A 19,154-nucleotide genomic window follows, 5' to 3' on the forward strand; every position below is an offset into this window, starting at 1 on the left:
ATGACGGGGACGCAGCTTTGATCTCACATTCTTGAGGCCAGAGAAACAAACACATGAGAGATCATCAGATTTCCCATCTTGACGTTTTAAATGAAGAAAAGGATAGAAGCACTTGTTTTCTTCCGATTGAATAATAAGGGCAGCCTCATTGTGTTAATCAAAAGTATGATTGGTTCAGACCTGCAGAGTGTGTTATAGTATTATTATATATCCAGCTCTAATATTCCAACCTGATTACCTCACATGCTCTAGACTCTCTGACTGTAAATTTTATGTTATTTACAGTACTATCCACAGTGTGAAAGGAGATTAAACAAATGGATTAGTTAACAATAACCTAAGAGTACCAGAAGATCCATTCTTGTTCTTCACGAATACCAAATGGACCCGTAGTGATAGTCTTTTCACTGATAGAGGCTTGCTGGCTTGGTGATTAAGCTATCTAGAGAAACCGGGCTCTCTGAGTCTTATCGGTAGCTTCAGCTGGTTTGACTGTGTCAAACGGTTGGAGAGTCCACCAAAAACTGTTCATAGCCTCGTGTGAGTTGTGATTGCCTTTAATCGAAGAGAGATTCAAATGTACGTTTCTCATTATTGCATCAATCTTTGTTGGTTGGCTACTCTCGTATATGATTTCATACTGGATATTTTAAAACTATAAATAGTGTTCGATAGCTGTTAAATGAGTTTGAACAAAAAAGAAAATGACAAATTTTGGGCAAAAAACTGATAATTAATAAGCACCATAAAGAGTACTTGGTAGAGCATGCACTAGCTATGCAGAGTTCGGTATAGCTATAAAGAGTGATTAGTAGCCAAACACTGGAGTTTAAGATTTTATACTTACAAAAAAGTGAGAATTTTTAAAGTAAAAAATATCTAAAGAATAATGTGAAAACTCTTTTATCAATGAGCTGTCGTCTGATGGTTATTTAGAATAATCTATATATGGTGATCGCATGTTCAAATTACTGATATAATAAGATATGCATGTAGGATCTAAAAAAGATGATAGAAACTCCTTTTAAATTTTCTCATAATGAAATCAATTTTACATGTGTTTCTTCTACAATATATTAATTTTGTTCTCATAAGCGAATCTATTTTATAAAGGATCCTTCTACATTGAATCTAGAATAAAAAAAAAATCCAATGACTCTCTTTCCTTTGAACAAATCTTATTCGATCACATTATAGGAGAACCTAACTCCAACACTATAAGCTGCAAAGCTCCATCAATCTCGTCCCACCTGAAAACTGAAATCACTATTTCCCTCTCTCAACTTGCAATAGTTTATAATTTGAATAACTTTCGATCAAGAAAACTTAATCTTTTAATTTGAATAACTTTCGATCAAGAAAACTTAATGTTTTAAATTTTAATTTGTGTCGCATGGTAGTAGGGACAAGGATGGAGGCAAAACCAAATCCAAGGCTGTAGAGTCAAACACATGCATGAGTGCATGATCAGGTCATGAGACCAATCATACTCTCCATGAAAGACAAGACTGGTTTAGCCGGTACCTCATGTCAAAATGGATGACTTCCCAGCTTCTTTGACTGCCACACAACCCCCGCCCACCATTACTAATTCCCGATAAGTTTGGTTACAAACTAATTCCCATTTTCGTCTCACAAATACCTGCGTTCCAAGAAACTTCGTCACATGGGTCTCTCGATCCCTCAGTTTATTATATATAGCACTACAACACCTGGCCGCGTATGGTGCTCCTCCAGTGTATGACCCTTTTTTGTTCATAAATCTCAAAGCTTTCTTCCAGGTACGCCTGCCCTTCAACTTCTTTGCCTTTCTCTTCAGTAAAGGTTCGTTCTTTCCTTAAAAATTGAGTCTTGGACTTGAACCCTCCTCCCTCTTGCTTCTAGTGAGAATTCTTGTGGGTTTTACTCAGAATTTGATTGTTTGTGATTATGGATCCAACTTACACTGGACTCCCTGATTTCATGAACGACATTGATTTCGATCCCATGTTACCCAATTCATCTCAATTCCCAGAAATCCCAAATCAGTACCAATTTAACCAGCTCTCTCCAGATCTCAACTTTTTCAGCAATCAGTTTTCAATTCCACCTGAGCCGGATTCCGGTAATCTTGTTCCTCCAATTAGTGTCAGCACAGAGGGCGAGTCTTTTTCTGTTCCTACCACTGTTAGCCCCGGAGTAGATTCTCCGTCCTCTGATGACATTGACTTCTCTGAAACTGTGTTCAAGTATGTAAACCAGATGCTTATGGAAGAGAACATAGAGCAAAAGCCCATCATGTTCTATGATCCGTTGGGTCTTCGTGACACTGAGAAATCGTTCTATGATGTTCTTGGTCAACAGTATCCCTTCTCACCCAATCAGCAACCACTTTATGTTGATCAACCCAATCAGCAACCGCTTTATGTTGATCGAAAAGTTGAGAGCCCTGATAGTTACTTTTCTGGTAACAGTAGTGATTTCAATGCTAGTAGTAGTCCTAGTACTGGCGCTAGTAAATCGGTTGATTCTCAATCGCTTGGTGATTATGGAGAGCAGAAGCCATCTTCATCAGAAACCTCTCAATCCGGTGACAGTGGTTACCAGTTTAATTCTCATTCCAATTCTCAGTTGTCTGTTCCTGTGACAAATAGCCTGTCTAGTTTTGGTGATGGGATGTCCGAATCTTCTGTAAATCAGTTTCTGGCTCAGAATATATTTACAGATAGTGAATCTGTGTTGCAGTTTCAGAGAGGGTTAGAGGAAGCTAGTAAGTTCCTTCCCAAAGTTAATCCATTGGTTATTGATTTGGAAAGCAGCACAATGTCTCCACAAGTGAAAGGACGTGTTCCAACTGTTATCGTCAAGAGGGAAAAAAGTGAGAGGAAGAACTCACCTAGTAGGCGAAGGGGAAGGAGGAAATCACCGAATGGGTCAAGGGAAACAAAGAACTCACCTGATGGGTCAAGGGGAAGGAAGAATCATGAGCGAGAAGATGTGGATTCTGAAGAAGGGAGGAGTAGCAAGCAGTCTGCAATTTATGAGGAGGAGGACGAATTATCCGAGATGTTTGACAAGGTCTTGCTTAGTACCGAGGGGGGTAATCAGTCTTCATGTGGTTCATGTGGCAACAATGTAGATATGCAGAATGAAGAAGGCAAAAACTTACAGCCAAATGGACAACCACAAGCATCAAATGGTGAAGGTAGAAAGGCTCGTGCTAAGAAACAAGGCAAGAAGAAGGAAACTGTGGATTTAAGGAATCTCCTGATTCTGTGTGCACAAGCTGTGTCTACCAATGATATTAGGACCTCTGCCGAACTACTAAAGCAAATAAGGCAGCATTCTTCTCCTTTTGGTGATGGATCTCAAAGGTTGGCTCATTTCTTTGCAAATGGCCTTGAGGCACGAATGGCTGGTACTGGCACTGGAACCCAGATTTTTTATACTTCTCTTGCTTCTAAAAAGACATCGGCTGTTGATATTTTGAAATCTTACGAAGTTAGTCTTTCTGCTTGCCCTTTTAAGAAAATGTCAATTTTCTTTAAAAACAAGATGATTTTTAAGATGGCTGAGAAAGCAACTACCCTCCATATTGTAGATTTTGGTATCCTGTATGGTTTTCAGTGGCCAATCCTTATCCAGAAGCTATCAATGAGAGCTGGTGGACCTCCCAAGTTACGAATTACAGGGATAGAGGTTCCCCAACCTGGATTTCGTCCAGCAGAGTGGATTGAAGAGACTGGACGCCGCTTGGCAAGATATTGTGAGCGCTTTAAGGTTCCTTTTGAGTTTAATGCGATAGCCTCGCAGAATTGGGAATCCATCCAAGTAGATGACCTCAAGGTTGAGAGGAATGAGGTGCTTGCTGTGAATTGTATGTCACGGTTCAAGAACCTACTGGACGAGACAGTTGAAGTGAACTGTCCAAGAGATTCTGTTCTAAAGCTAATCAGGAGGTTGAAACCAGATATTTTTGTTCATACTATTATTAATGGTGCCTACAATGCCCCTTTCTTTGTCACTCGATTTCGGGAGGCTCTCTTCCACTTCTCTGCCTTGTATGATTCATTTGATGTTACTATACCCCGTGACAGTCCAGAGAGGTTGATGTTTGAAAGTGAGTTCTATGGCCGGGAGGCCATGAATGTGATAGCATGCGAGGGGATAGAGAGGGTTGAGAGAGCTGAGACATACAAGCAATGGCAGGTACGTTGTCAAAGGGCTGGTTTACAGTTGTTGCCATTGGACCAAGAGTTAGTGAAGGTGTTTAGGGATAAGGTAAAGGCATGGTACCACAAAGATTTCACAATTGATCAAGATAGTGATTGGATGCTACAAGGATGGAAGGGCCGAATTGTCTATGCTTCTTCTTGTTGGGTGCCTGCATAGGATTCTTGCAAAGCATTTTTTTCTTTTTTGAAGTTTGATCTTCTGTGAGAACTGGGGATGAAGAGGATGTCCAATAACCTGTTCAGAGGTATTATTTTCTCTCGCATTTTTGTATTCCTTTTTTCATTCATGCATATATTTTTCTCATGTTAGTAAGAGGTTCTGCTTCTATACTCTAAAGTTGGTCACTTATAGTGATGAATTTGAATTATTTGACCGACTCAGCAAGAGAAAAAGAAGCTGACCATATTGAATTCATGCTTTACAGGTCAATTGTGGCAGTACTTTCTTCTTGCAGAAGAGCCCTAAGGAGGACTGGAGGAGAGATGATTTGCTTAGATGGTTTCTGCATATCTCTTTGGACTCAAATAGATGCGATATCTGAAGGCTTTTTGGTCATGATAAATGACAATCGAGTTATGGGTTCTTGTATGATGTATAGTTGTCTAGATGCAGTTGGTTGTATAACTATGGACAATAAAACTGCCTAGATAGATAACAAAATATGAACTTCTGTTGTGATGGAAAGCTATTGTTACACTAACACTGCCTCGATCCTTGTATTCACCATCGGTGTAGCAGTGGAGGGAAGTTTCTATTCTGAATCTTTGTACAATCTTTTGGAAACTTGAAGTTTTGTATCCGTTTTATCAGAAGTTATCAAGAAGTGGAATTTTGATTTAATTTATAGTGTTTTTATGTGGTTCATTAATCAGTCGCTTGCGTTTCTCATAGTTTTCTTTTCTCTTGTTTTTCCTGTATAGATAGCATCTCAATTTCTTATTAACTTGCCTATTTTGTTAATGCATCAAACTGCTGTGAGAATTTCCGAATGACTGCATTATCAAAAACAAGAACTAGTGGTATCAAATTGCATTATGTAGTCCCAGCATATCTCGTCTGACTTCCAATTGGTGGCCATCATTTTGGGTTGGACAAGGCATTTTCCCCGTACTCAGCTAGGTGATTCATGGTTATCAAGCTGGATGATAGCTGGTGGATACAGTGACAGAATTGTAAAGCTATTTGACTCCTAGTGTCTTGGAAGTTGAGGTCACTCTTTTTGGTGTATCTATGATGCCTATGTTCTCTTTTGAAAATCTCTCCGATGTGTTGCAGATAGTTGTGGTTATCAGTCCATGTTCTCGCTTTCACTTTCATACTGAAATCACCTCACATAAGCTCACTCATTGCTCTTAATCTTTTAGCCTTTTCACCGGACATGTGCAACGAAGTTGTCTACTGTCTTTACTGCAGGGTTTGGCAACAGATGATGAGCACATCTAATTTTAGATAATCTCTACGATGCTCTGGGATGACAATGAACATACCTTTTTTTCTTTTCTTTTTTTCCTGTTTCTGTAACGGACGTTTTCATCATCTAATTTTAGAGTGTGGCAACATATGTCGAACACATTTGATTTATTTTCTCTGTAATTTTAGAGAATTGCATGCTTCGGTTGCTTACACCGCGAAATTTACTATTTTACTGGATCCAACAGTTCAAAACTCAGGAGCAATGATCTTGGTAAAATTCTCATATATTTGAATTTAAGTTGAATTAGAACCGGCATCCATGTGATGTGATGTTTGACTTTTCCTTAATACTCTAGGTGATAGGTTGATTTTTAAATGATAAACTTAAGCAGTGAGAAATGTCTTTGTTCTATAAACCTTTATTCGTTTGTTAACCTTGACTAGAACCTTTGATAGTAACACCAATAAAATTATAATCACGCATGGGTTTAGCAACTTTGTTGATCTGTCCCGGTGCAGTTCATCTTTATGTTCAATTATTTTTATAGTCCCTCTTGATTTGTACATAGTCCCTCTTGATTTTTACATCTAAGCACTGATTGGCTCTCCCATATGATCTGGACTTGCTAGCTAGAAGGTGGAGGCTGACATCGTCGTAGTTTAAGATTAATGCTGTCTTCACTACCTTAAAAAAAAAAAAAGGATTAATGCTTTCTTAGAATGAATGGTCATATTAGTTCATTACTGGGAAGATTGCTGTCGAGCTTTTGTTTCAGAAGGCATATAACACACATCCAGTCCCTGTCTGATCATTAATATTTTCGTCAGGTGTGACCTACTCTCCAATATTTTCTTAGTTATCCATTTCTTGAGATGTACGTTCCAGCTTTAATTCAATGTTTTTTACAATAACCTGTTTGCTGATATTGTACAAGTCTGAATCAATATTTGTTAGTTCTTCCTTGAATTGGTTCAGCTTTTATTCAGTTTGTTTGTTTGTTTTAAACCTTGTTCGATCATGTTCATAGGTGGTTTGCTGATATTGTACAGATCTGAATCTTGCTCTCTTTTCCTGGATGCTTCATATATCCATTTTTCTTTTTCCTAATGCTTCCTTCTGATGAGTTGATTGCATATGACAGTTGCGATTCTTTCTGCAAAGATAGGTTGTTGTCATGGATACACTTCTTAAAAGATATTCTGTTCCCATGGAAACATTCGTATTTGATCAGGGCTCAATTTCAAACTATTCTTATCCAGATCATGGTAATGGGTTTGAAGTAAATCATGAACTCATCAACCCACTTTTCCTTCCTACCAACTTGGACCTTCTTAGTGATTCTAGTACATCTTTGAAGCCGACTTCAGACAGAAATGGTGGCGACATTAGTGACTACAATAATCCTGTTCTCAAGTATATAAGTGATATTCTTCTCGAAGAGGACATTGAGGACAAGCCTTGTATGTTACAGGACTGTTTGGCCCTCCAAGCTGCTGAGAAATCTTTCTATGATGTCCTTAATCCAAAGGATGCTACAGTACTCAACCAAAGCTTTGAGAACTCGGATGATTACAGGGAGAGTTGTGATAGCAATGGTGGCTCTATTTTTGGTAAGACATATGGGGTTGCTGATCCTTCAGAATCTTGTCATTTCCAGTCTTCTCTTGTTGAGTGTCTATCGGATACCTCCTTGGTTTCTGATTCAAGTTCTAAGCTGCAAAGTCCAGGCAATTTTGGAAGGGTGGAGGAAGCAAACAAGTTCCATGAAAATTTTGAAGTCATTGATGCGGAGAGGTACCAATTAATGCTTCAAGGTCCTCAGACACTAATAGGATCAAATTTGGTGTCTGAGCAACAGAGTGATCGGTACAACTCAGCAAATAGATCAGAGGCAAAAAAAATTCGTCAAAGGCAGGATGCTCATTGTCTGGAAGAATGGAGAAGCAACAAGCAGTCAGTTGCCTATTTTACTGACGACTCTGAGCCGCAAGAGATGTTTGATAAGGCATTACTCTTTCAAGGTGTGAATCACGAAGCCGAGTGTAGTGCTCATCATGATTCTTTTAATGAGGGAAGTGGGCAGTGCAAAGTATCTAAGCCAGCACGTTCAAAGAGACAAAATAAAAAGGAGAAAGTAGTAGATTTGTGCACAATGTTAACTCAATGCGCGCAAGCTGTTGCAAGTTATGACCAACGAAATGCTAGTGAATTACTGAAGCAGATTAGACAGCACTCTTCTCCCTATGGTGATGCAACCCAGAGATTAGCTCATTACTTTGCTGATGGCCTCGAGGTACGCTTAGCTGGCACTAGAACCCCGTCGTATTCGCCTATTGCAAGCATGCAGATATCAACTGTTGAAATATTGAAAAGTTACCAGACGTATGTCACTTCAACCCCTTTGAAGACCGTGCCACACTTCTTTGCCAATATGACAATTATGAAACTAGCAGAAAAAGCAACAAGTCTTCACATTATTGATTTTGGTACTTCTTATGGTTTCCAATGGCCCTCTCTCATCCAATGTCTTTCAGAGAGACATGGTGGACCTCCTAAGCTTCGTATCACTACAATTGAGCTTCCCCAACCAGGATTTCGACCCACAGAGAGGGTTGAAGAAACTGGTCGTCGCTTAGCAAAGTATTCTGCAAGATTTAGTGTCCCATTTGAGTTCCATGTCATTGCTCAGAAATGGGAAACTGTTGGATTTGATGATCTTAAGATCGACAGAAATGAGCTGATTGTGGTCAACTGTCTACACCGGTTAAAGCACGTTCCTGATGTGACAATGATGGGGAACAGTCCGAGAGACGCTGTCCTAAAGTTGATCAAGAAAATCAATCCAGAAATTTTCATTCATGGGGTTGTCAATGGGGCATACAACTCACCCTTCTTTCTCACACGTTTCAAACAGGCACTCTTCCACTACGATGCACTCTTTAATGTCTTTGAGGCCACAATTCCTTGTGAGGATCAACAACGACTGTTTTTCGAAAGAGCAGGATATGGTAGAGACATAATGAATGTAGTGGCGTGTGAGGGACTGGAAATAGTTGAAAGGCCTGAGACATATAAGAAGTGGCAGGTCAGGAATGTGAGGGCTGGGTTCAAGCAGCTCCCATTAGACCAGGAGCTGTTGAAGAAGGTGAAGACTATGTCGAAGTCGATGGGTTATCACAATGATTTTAGTATTGATGAAGACGAGCAGTGGATGCTGCAGGGATGGAAAGGAAGAGTCCTCATGGCTCTTTCCTTCTGGAAACGCGAGTAGGAGTTTCACAGTCTGTTTTTTTTGTATGGTTTTCAAACTTTTCCTGTAATCATTCACATAGGAAATGGTCTTGTATGCTACTGCATGTTGTCATGGTCTAATGATTTCATTGTTAATATCCATTTACTCGTCTCTGTCAAATGGAGCTGATATAGGATCAGTGTTTTGAATTCAAAGTTTCAAGCAAAGCTTGATCGATCTGAGGGTATCAGCTTCTGGACAAACACACTCTTTGTTGGCAAGTTATCTGTGATTTTGGTATTTCCACCCGTTATAGGTGGGTGATCAATGATCCACCTAAACTAGTTCTGTTATCTATGAGAAGTGTAACAGATAGTTGGTCTCTGTTTTTGTTTCACTATGTTGATTAGGAAATTTTCTTATATAAACTTCACTGGCCATTTCCTGACATGTGAACGGCAGTAGTCAGCTGCTTTTCGATTTCAATATTGTTATCTAAATTTTCGCCACACTTTAAATTCTAATGGTCTGAATGGAGCTGGGGCTGTCATTAGAGATGTGAATGGAAAATAGATTAGTGGATTCATGATGAATATTGGCGTTGGTGAAGTTTTCCAATCTGAAGTATGGGGTCTTGTTTATGGTTTGCTGCTTACCAACTCTTTGAATTTCCAGAAGCTAGTCCGGTTCATATTCTACAAAATGAGACTCTTGAGTTGCACTCTCTTGGTTCCTTGTTGCTCAACTGCAAGCATAATAACGGAGAATCTGCTTGCTAAAGAGAGTGTACATCATTCTTAGGGTGTCTGCACTTCCAGTACTCCCCCTACTCTAGTAATTGAAGTTGTGCTTGATGACATTCTAGGTATTGTCATATCCACTCTGACTAGTTAGCTTTGTTTTTGTTCTTTTTCTCGGTACGTTTTGCCACCATTTGATAAAAACATATGAGATCTCATCCATGATTTGGATATCATTTGATAAAAACATATGAGATCTCATCCATGATTTGGATATTGATACCCATGACTTTGGTTGGATGTGCTTGAAAACACACAAGCATCTCATTTTCCATATTTCCCAAAGATAGAAACAGAGTGAAGAGAAAATAGCTTCAGGATCATCATGGCAATTGCAAATCTTCTTCATGCAATCATGCCCATGTCGTTATGTTCAAGCCTTACACATGACAACTTATATAAGGTAACATGGAGTATAGGTGGCCGTTAGACATTCACACATGGAAAAAATTGATGATATCATGACAAAGTAAATTAAGCCTAACAACTAAAACTAATTGACAATGGTGATCGAGAAGGGCCCAAATCTTTATAAACACATTTGCAAAGTCACTATTTTTCAATATGATCAAGATATACTTCACTCTGGAGCATGCAATTGATGTAGGACGAGATTTTAGCCAATTTCAACCAAAAATCTCGAAAAGAAAAAAGCGTCTTCACATTAAGAAGAATAATTTGAATATTGGAAATTGGTATTCAAATAGGCTTCTTAATGATGAAATTAATCATAAATTACTCTTTTGGATATATCGGGATTCTTGAGCAAAATCTTGATTGGGATTCCAAGCGTAATATTCTTTAGTATCTAGGATTTTATTTCTGATTTTTATTTAATGAGGTTTAATTAGGTTTTCTAGCTTTAGTCTATAATAAATTATTCTTTTTTGTTTTCTAGTTGTATTAGGTTTATGCTATGTGCCCTATATATAAGGCACCTCTTAGATTGTAATTTTCATTCAAGTTATCAATAAAAAAAAAACAATTATTAGAGAAGTTTCTCTATGTTTCTTACGGCTGTGTCCGTAATTGCTAGTGGATTCTAGCTTATCTCATATGGCTTTCGACGCTTGACGGAGCCCCTTACTATCGTGTTCACGCTTCCCGCATCATTTGGTATCAGAGCGGGTATCGCCCGCTCCTTAGCAGACGACGATCCAAGGGAGAAGTTCACTACCACCAACCTCAACGACGTTGGTCGTAGAGTATCTATCAAAGAAAGTTTCGTTGAAGAGGAACATGCCAAGGGATTCGCCCTAGGACAAGCTCATCAATCCAAAAAAAAAAAAAAAAGAGGAAAAAAAAGAAACATGGAACGTTGGATATTCACAACGCCGGATTACGACGACTTCCGAACTACATGTGTCATCAAAGACAAGGTATGCTCTGTAATAATTGACAGTGGTCTACGAGAGAACTTTGTAGCAAACAAAGTTGTGGATTATTTTCAATTACCGACAGTGAAGCTAAATGATCCATACTGGATTCCATTTGGGGAGGATGAATATGCACAAGTAACAGAGGTTTGTAAAGTTCCTGTCTCTATGGGAAAATTTTATAAAGAAGAGATTATTTGTCATGTGATTGACATGGATGACACTAATGTGCTTTTTGGAAGGTCATGGCATGAAAGCGTCAAAGGTGGTTATTGCAAAGATGACACATATTTATTTAGGTAGGAGTCGCACAAAATTAAAATCAAGCCTGGAAGGAAGAACATCAAGAATGACCATCCTGGGGTGTGCGAAAAGGAACATGAAGAAGCTACTTTGAAGATTGAAGAGAAACTCATTAAGGACAAGGAAGCTGATTCATTGATCATATCGATATCCATGTCATGCATGCCTAATTGTATTCAAGATCAACCCAAGGAGAAGTCAATGACCATTCCTTTTCAAGTGGAGGAGTTCAAGTTTCAAGATGCTTATTCTAAACTTGTCTACGGTATTGGATCCATGGTGATACCTTTTAATTTCGAGAATATTGAAATTGATGGCTTATCATGTTTTATTCCTACTAATGATCAAGCTGCATACAAGAGGAACTCGAGGTCGAGTTCTTATCAAGTGGAGGAGACTGATGTTGGACAAAATTTTAGCCAATTTCAACCAAAAATCTCGAAAAGAAAGAAACGTCTTCACATTAAGAAGAATAATTTGAATATTGGAAATTGGTATTCAAATAGGCTTCTTAATGATGAAATTAATCATAAATTACTCTTTTGGATATATCGGGATTCGCGAGCAAAATCTTGATTGGGATTCCAAGCGTAATATTCTTTAGTATCTAGGATTTTATTTCTGATTTTTATTTAATGAGGTTTAATTAGGTTTTCTAGCTTGAGTCTATAATAAATTATTCTTTTTTGTTTTCTAGTTGTATTAGGTTTATGCTATGTGCCCTATATATAAGGCACCTCTTAGATTGTAATTTTCATTCAAGTTATCAATAAAAAAACCAAATATTAGAGAAGTTTCTCTATGTTTCTTACGGCTGTGTCCGTAATTGCTAGTGGATTCTACCTTATCTCATATGGCTTTCGACGCTTGACGGAGCCCCTTACTATCGTGTTCACGCTTCCCGCATCAGCAATTGTGAATGCTTCAAAGCCACGTGTCCTCTACGTCATTGAATATAAGTTATTTAAGTGTAAGACTTGAAAATGCACCACCAGTACAAGTGCATGTTAACTTATCAGTGCCTAAACCCTAAGAGCATGGACCAATCCACAAGTGAAAATTGAGGACTTTCACTTTTGGGAAAAACTCATCTTAATTGATTGAATTAGAATTTGAATCAAGGTATAATTGAATTGGTTCTGGGTTCCATAGTTTCAAACCTGCAATTTGATGCCAACATCAATCCGTAGAGATCAACATAGTCCCAAATTAGGTTTCAAAGTGTTGAAGGATGTCGACATCATGTGTGCCTCTACAAACTAGGGTTTAGAGTTGTAATAGGAAAGTGTTATAGGTATTCAATTGTATTCGGATTCTATTACCTATTATGTACCTTGTAAGTCCCTATATAAATGGCTCCTATTATCAATAATAAACACAATTCCAATTCACCTACAACACGTTATCAGCACGAGCCCTAACCCTAGCAGAAAAAAAAAAAAAAAAAAAAAAAAAAAAAAAAAAAACCCCAATCACCAAAACTGCCGCAAGCCTGCAGCCCCTAGCCGCACACTCTACTGCTCCCTGCCGCAAGCACAAGCCCTACTCCCTGCTGCTGCCTGCCTCCGCACGCATCCGCCTACAAACCCTACGCCCTAAACCTCCGCTCAATCCTGCAGCTTCACCGCAGCCTCACCACCCTGCCCAGCCCACTTGCTGCCACTACTGCTGCCTTTGCACAGTAGCCCCCGCCAAGCACTTGCAACCCCTACGCACTCGTAGCCCCTGCAGTCTGCCCCCGCAGCAACAACTCCTGTTGTCGAAAGAAAAAAAAAACCAGTAAAACAGAAAGAGGAAGAAGAAGACGCATAGAAGAAGAAGGGAGAAGGAGTGGGCCCAGAAGAAGAAAAGAAAAAAAGAAAAACAAAGGGGGAAGCATGCCTGGGTGGCGAAAAAAAAAAAAAAAGGGGAAGGGAGAAGGGCAGCCCACTAACTGCCAATTTCCGACCAGATTTCGGCAATCCTAATTTAGCTACACGCCTGCATCAACACGCGCGTGTATAAAAAATCGTGAAGCAAAGTTTCAAATTACCAAGTAAGTTTTTACGATTAAAGTTCCTGCTTTCTTGTCTTTTAAATTCCTTTTATTTTCTGCAGACTATTGGAATATATGTTGCCAAATGGTTTTGAGTATTTAACAAACCAGAATTGTGTGGATTCACGCTTAATGAACTAAGAGTGTTCGTATGAACTAAGAGTGTTCATAATTAAACGAACTAAGAGTGTTTATAATGCTTGGACTAAGAGCGTCCGCAAGCATCAAATTGTGACCATATTAAAACTTTATTATTTAGTCTAATCCAAAAGAGATTCTTGGAAATTGATTTCTTGGTAGCATAGCTCGGAAATCCTATTATTTTAGTTTTCGTAGAAGTTTAGCTCCAAAACTAATATATATTCTCTTCTTATTTTCAAGATGTCGAATGAACCAAGGCTCGACTTTCCTATGCTTGACTCAACAGGCTCGGATTACCATAGTTGGGTAACAGATGTTGAGAACCACCTCACTTCGAAGGGGAGAACCACCTCACTTCGAAGGGAATACTACCCATAATCCAGGCACCTAACCCGGATCTTGTGTTTGTGCGAACACCTACAAAGCATGCTCAAGCAGTTATCTTGATGCGACGCCATATGGACAAGGCACTCAGATTGGAGTATATGTCGATCAAGGATGCAAGAGAGCTATGGGTAGCGCTAGAAGAGCGCTTTGGCAATGTCCAAGATTCCCTCCTCCCTGACTTGAAGGTTCAATGGAACAATCTGCGCTTTGCTGATTTCAAGTCTGTTACTGAATATAATTAAGAAGCTCTTCGCATACAGTCCATGTTGAGGTTTTGTGGACAACCTGTCACAGAGCAAGAGCTAATTGAGAAAACTCTCTCCACCTTCCCCGTTTCAACCATTGTGGTATCAAAGCAATACCGTATTGAAGTCAATGCTGGACAGATCACGAGGTTTCATCAGCTTATCAATGTTATATCTATAGCTAAGACACATGATAACATACTCGTGAGGAATTATAATTCAAGGCCATTGGAACTAAGAGTGTTCATGAGGTGAATTATAATGCACCCAAAGGATGGTGCAAGGAGCAGTACCCTAAGAATGAGGGACATGAGGGACGTATGGGCCCATATAACTGCCCTAACCAGGAAGGAAACCCCAAGTTTGGTGCAGATACACGTGGTGGCAATGCCACACGTGGGAGAGGGGGTCGTGGCATCCCTGGACGTGGTGGTGGCACCAACCCTCCTAGGGAATGCCCGCAACGTGCACAAGGTGCATCTCAATTAATGGGTGAGGTGATTACACGCATTTATATGCATGTAATTGTATCTAAAACACTAGGAATAAGTTAATCCTTAAGTAAATTATTATGTAATTAATCCATTTTTATTTGTTGTGTAGGAAATAAGCGGAATTGCAGAAACCAAGAGAAAATGGTGGGAAATTGAGCAAAATGAAGTTTCTGACAAAAGGATGAAATTGTCAATGCGGGTCAACCATGGTCAACGTCATCAAGGAAGTGAAATCCAATTGTCTCCGATAATATATGCGGAAGTGCATTGAGAAGAGAGAAGAAGAAAGCAAAAAAAGAAGAAAGAAGAAAAGAAAAAGAGAAGAAGAAAATATATATATGTATGTGTGTGATATATATATATATATAATATAAAATAATTACGTTGCTGATGTCATGATGACGTCAGCATCAGAATCCTTCCCCTTCCTCTCCCACGTGCACGTCCTTCATCTTCTTTTCCTTTTTTTTTCTTTTTATTTTCTTTTCTTTCCTTATTTTCCTCTCTTCCTATATTGGGCTACCACGTGGCCATAATCCTTTCTCTCTCTCAAGACCGCACACCACAACAGCCACGTTCCACATATTAATTCCAAGGCCATCATCCTCTTGAATATATATAGACCTTCAACCCTACAGTTGCCGCAGACCCCGTCTGCCGCATGAACCACCAGAAACCCTACACCCAAAACCACCTCTCCACACCATTTCTTTCTCCTTACCAAGATTCATTCTCCTCCTCACCAAGATCCACTCCACCTCACCAAGATCCATTTTCCTCCTCACTAAGATTTATTTTCCTCCTCACCAAGATCCACCATCACCTCAACAAGATTCACCTCACCAAAATTCCATCAAATCCTCATCAATTTGTCAAGGGATTTCAAGAGGCATCAAGATTTGAGATTGGGTATAGTGGGAAGCCATCAATCAAGGCTTGTCATAATTGCTCCACAGCAATTTGTGACTTGTTCTTGTTACTTCTCACTCTTCTTCACCTTTACCTATTTAATTGATGAATATTGTTGTTGATTTGTGGATGGGTTGTGAGTAGTCTATTTAGGAAGCTAGGATTTGAGCCCTAGCATGAATTTAATGTAATAAATATGTTTTGATTTAATGGTTTTCAATTTCATGTTTGGCATATGTTCTATTCTATAATATTTGGCTTAGATGCATGCTTAGGAGCTTGATTAACTCTTGAATGTGTAGATGAGCATGTCTAGAACAAGTTAGGGGACCCAATCACTTCTCTAATTTATGGCTAGGACACTTGTTTAGAACATGGTTAGTTACAATACCAATTTCGATTGCCGTATTGGCTAGCTTGGGAACCTTGATTCTAGGACTCTTCGCCTTTTGGTGCAACTAGAGGCCCTAACAAGGCTCTAGATTGTCCCAATTGAGTTTCTACGACCCTTGATCTGGAGTAGGAATACCCTTTAAGGAATCTAAAGACCCATGAGCCTTGAAAAGCCTTGGGTACGGTTCTTGATGCCATTATGAATTGAGTGAACATTGTCGGAGCATATTTGTGCATTAAATTTGGCTAGGAGGATACCCTAGTGACCTAATTTCCATATCTTGATTAGTTTCTATTATCTTTATTTTTAATTTTAATTTTAATTATCAATTTTCAATTTTATTTTCTTCGCAATTAAAAAAATCAAATTTCACAAACCACTTTCATTGTCCATACCATTTGGTTGTGAGATTCCGCATTTATTTGTGGTTCTCTTGACCCATTTTAGGCTTGGTTGTTCCGAGCCGGGCATGTAAATAGCTTGGTGCTATTTTTCTAGGTTTTGTTTGTTAAATTATTGGTGACTTAGTAATCGGCATAACCAAGGATTGTAGTTAGCTTTTCAATCCTCGTGGTACGATAATTTCTGGTCCAAATATTTCCCACTTCTTTGATGACCGTGCCCTTATTGCGCGTAAGTTGCATGTAAGCACCAAATCATGAGGTAATGCTATGGATGTGGATCTTCAGAGCATTGGTTTAAGTGCTAGAATGCGAGTGGAAAAACAAAGCTACACAATACAAGGTATATAAAAGATATGAGAGAGCATGAGGCTCATCTCGCAGCTGAAGGAGATGATGGAGATGACAATAACGTCAATCTCATCCTTACGGACTTCAAATCTGGCGAGGAAAACAACAATGTTGATGCTGCAGATTTTGATTAAATAGTCTTTCATTTTCCAAGAATTATGTAATGGCAATTGTGCCTTAATGAATAAATGACATTTGGTTTTAACTCTTTCTCACTACTCAATTAAACATGATGTCTAGGAAACGAAGTTGAGATTAGTGGTACTTAAGCGAGCCTCACTCCACCGACCTCTCTTCTTACTTTCCTGGTCATATTTAATTGGAATTACCAAAAGGATTGAGTGACTACAATTTGTCTACATTTCATTTTATTTGGATTAGATTTGATCAAGAAATTTTGATATAATCGTTGGCTATTATTAATAAAGTGTCGATTCTTTTAATTTTGAGCTTTATTCACTTAGGTATGTTTCCCAGAGAGCTAGAATGCCTCGCGGATAGTGCTGCTACATACCTTGACATAGGCAATTATTCCTTGGGATGATACCTACTCAATCTTCTGTGACTACGATGGTAGGGCCATCACAATTAATTCATGGTCAAGGACCAGCTCATTGCCAAATGGCACATTGATTTATGTCACTGAAGCTCTCTACGCTCCTAGGGTCGGAGGTCCCCCTTTTTGAGCTTTCAAGATATTAGAGCCAACGGTTTTCATTTGGAAACACATAGCGAGAATAGACATAAGTTCCTTTGCATTATCTCTAATGACTACGAGTATTAGAGAAGCTCATGTGTCGCTCTAGTGAATTATATGTAACCACTATTCAAGTAATTGAGTCCAATAACGTCATAAGAGATGACTTTGGGACATCGACACATATAGGCTTTGGCATGACCAATTGGGACATCCAGGTTATGATATGATGATCCGTTTATTAAAGCCTTCACACGGACATCCATTCTTTTGAGTGAAAACAAGTACGAATCAAAAGTTGATTCAAGGAGAAGGACCATGTTGTCACCCCCTAAGGCAAGAGCTTGGCATTGACGCCAAGTGTGGCAATGTGCCACCCCTCTCCACTTCTCAAGTCAATTGTGATTTTGTGGCTCAACCAAAATCCTCATTAGTTTCTTCTAAGACCCATCGCTCGTTTCCCAAAGCCTGCTCTTTAAGGATCGAGACCATCCTATGCGAAGGACACATGTGTTCTCAAAGAATCCAAAGGGATTATGTGGATCGACTCAACCAACTTGCGGACTGCTTAGATGTTTAATGTTGTTGGTTGATATGTGGACAAGCTGGTCACGTGTCGCACTATCATCCACTCGTAATGCTGCTTAAAATGAACTCTTAGCCCAAATCATATGGCTACGGGCTCACTACCCGGATCATCCCATTCAGTCAATTTGACTTGACAATGCTAGAGAGTTTACATCGAAAATTTTTCGATGTCTATTGCATATCATCGGGTATTAATATCAAGTATCATATTCTCATGTACACACCCAATTGATCTCGCCGAAAAGCCACCGTTAAATGACTACGTTGGTAGCTCGGACATTGGTAATGCGCACCAATATTTCCGCTTGGGTTCTGCAATATCGCATGCAGTTATACTAATTCATCTATGACTCATAGCAGCTACTCAACTTTTATTTTCGTTACAGCTAGTGACTGGGTTCGAGTCTAATCTCATATTTATGCAAATTTGAGTGTGCGGTTTATGTGCCAATTGCGCCGCCACAGCACATCAACATGAGTCATTGCAACGAATGCATATATATATATATATATATATATATATTTGTGTTGGACATAAGTCTTCAACTATAAGTCCGCTATGTAAAACCCTTGACAGGCGATCTCTTTTTCGCTGGATTTGCGGATTGTCACTTTGATGAGACAGTCTTCCCATCGTTAGGGGGAGATTAGAACGTCAATGTTCTTAAGGAACGACAGGAATTATCGTGGTCTATCCCCACTATGTCTCATCTTGATCCCCTAAAAGTGACGAGATCATATATACTCTGCTGCAAACATGCCTACAAGAATTGATGTCCCCACAAGAGGACATGGCGCCACCCAGAAAAGATGGGTACGGCACCACCACCATGGATGGTGGTATGGTGATGCCACAAGGTGGCATAATGACGTCATAGGCCATGGGTTCCGCTAGAGAGCGTAGGAGACCCATAGGTTCGATGGATTCTCGCCCTAGGAAGAGAGTGAGTTTGGCACGACTTGATCCATTGATCATTGATACTCAAAATCCGTCTCATGAGAATATTCTAGATTATGGTTATGTCCAAGGGACATCATTGGGGGACGCCTCAATGTTAGAACCAATTCCTGAGAATATAGAGATCTCTATGAATTACACTAGTGTACATGGAGACGTGGAATTATTGAGACCAATGACATCGAACCTTACTCCGTTGAAGAATGCCAACATA

The 19,154-nt window shown here is 39.3% G+C and overlaps 2 protein-coding genes across 5 annotated transcripts; both read left to right on the forward strand.

The window, feature by feature from the left end:
* The first annotated feature begins 1,609 nt into the window (after positions 1-1,609).
* LOC112203997 (scarecrow-like protein 34) lies at positions 1,610-5,057 on the forward strand. Of its 3 annotated transcripts, none has more exons than XM_040506237.1 (3): positions 1,610-2,368; positions 2,399-4,459; positions 4,640-5,057. In XM_040506237.1, exons 1-2 carry the CDS (start codon positions 1,930-1,932, stop codon positions 4,369-4,371), a joined length of 2,412 nt encoding a protein of 803 aa, XP_040362171.1. In that variant the 5' UTR covers positions 1,610-1,929; the 3' UTR covers positions 4,372-4,459; positions 4,640-5,057. The 3 variants fall into 3 exon arrangements, with proteins under 3 accessions (XP_040362171.1, XP_040362172.1, XP_024200653.1); XM_040506238.1 differs by having other exon boundaries at positions 1,610-2,354; positions 2,385-4,459; XM_024344885.2 differs by having other exon boundaries at positions 1,610-4,459.
* An 879-nt stretch (positions 5,058-5,936) lies between these two features.
* Positions 5,937-9,022, forward strand: LOC112203998 (scarecrow-like protein 33). Of its 2 annotated transcripts, none has more exons than XM_024344888.2 (2): positions 5,937-6,456; positions 6,771-9,022. In XM_024344888.2, exon 2 carries the CDS (start codon positions 6,804-6,806, stop codon positions 8,898-8,900), a length of 2,097 nt encoding a protein of 698 aa, XP_024200656.1. In that variant the 5' UTR covers positions 5,937-6,456; positions 6,771-6,803; the 3' UTR covers positions 8,901-9,022. The 2 variants fall into 2 exon arrangements, with proteins under 2 accessions (XP_024200656.1, XP_040362173.1); XM_040506239.1 differs by having other exon boundaries at positions 5,939-6,456; positions 6,889-9,022.
* Positions 9,023-19,154: the final 10,132 nt, after the last annotated feature.

Source organism: Rosa chinensis, chromosome 5, assembly GCF_002994745.2.
Source record: "Rosa chinensis cultivar Old Blush chromosome 5, RchiOBHm-V2, whole genome shotgun sequence".
NCBI lineage: Eukaryota > Viridiplantae > Streptophyta > Magnoliopsida > Rosales > Rosaceae > Rosa > Rosa chinensis.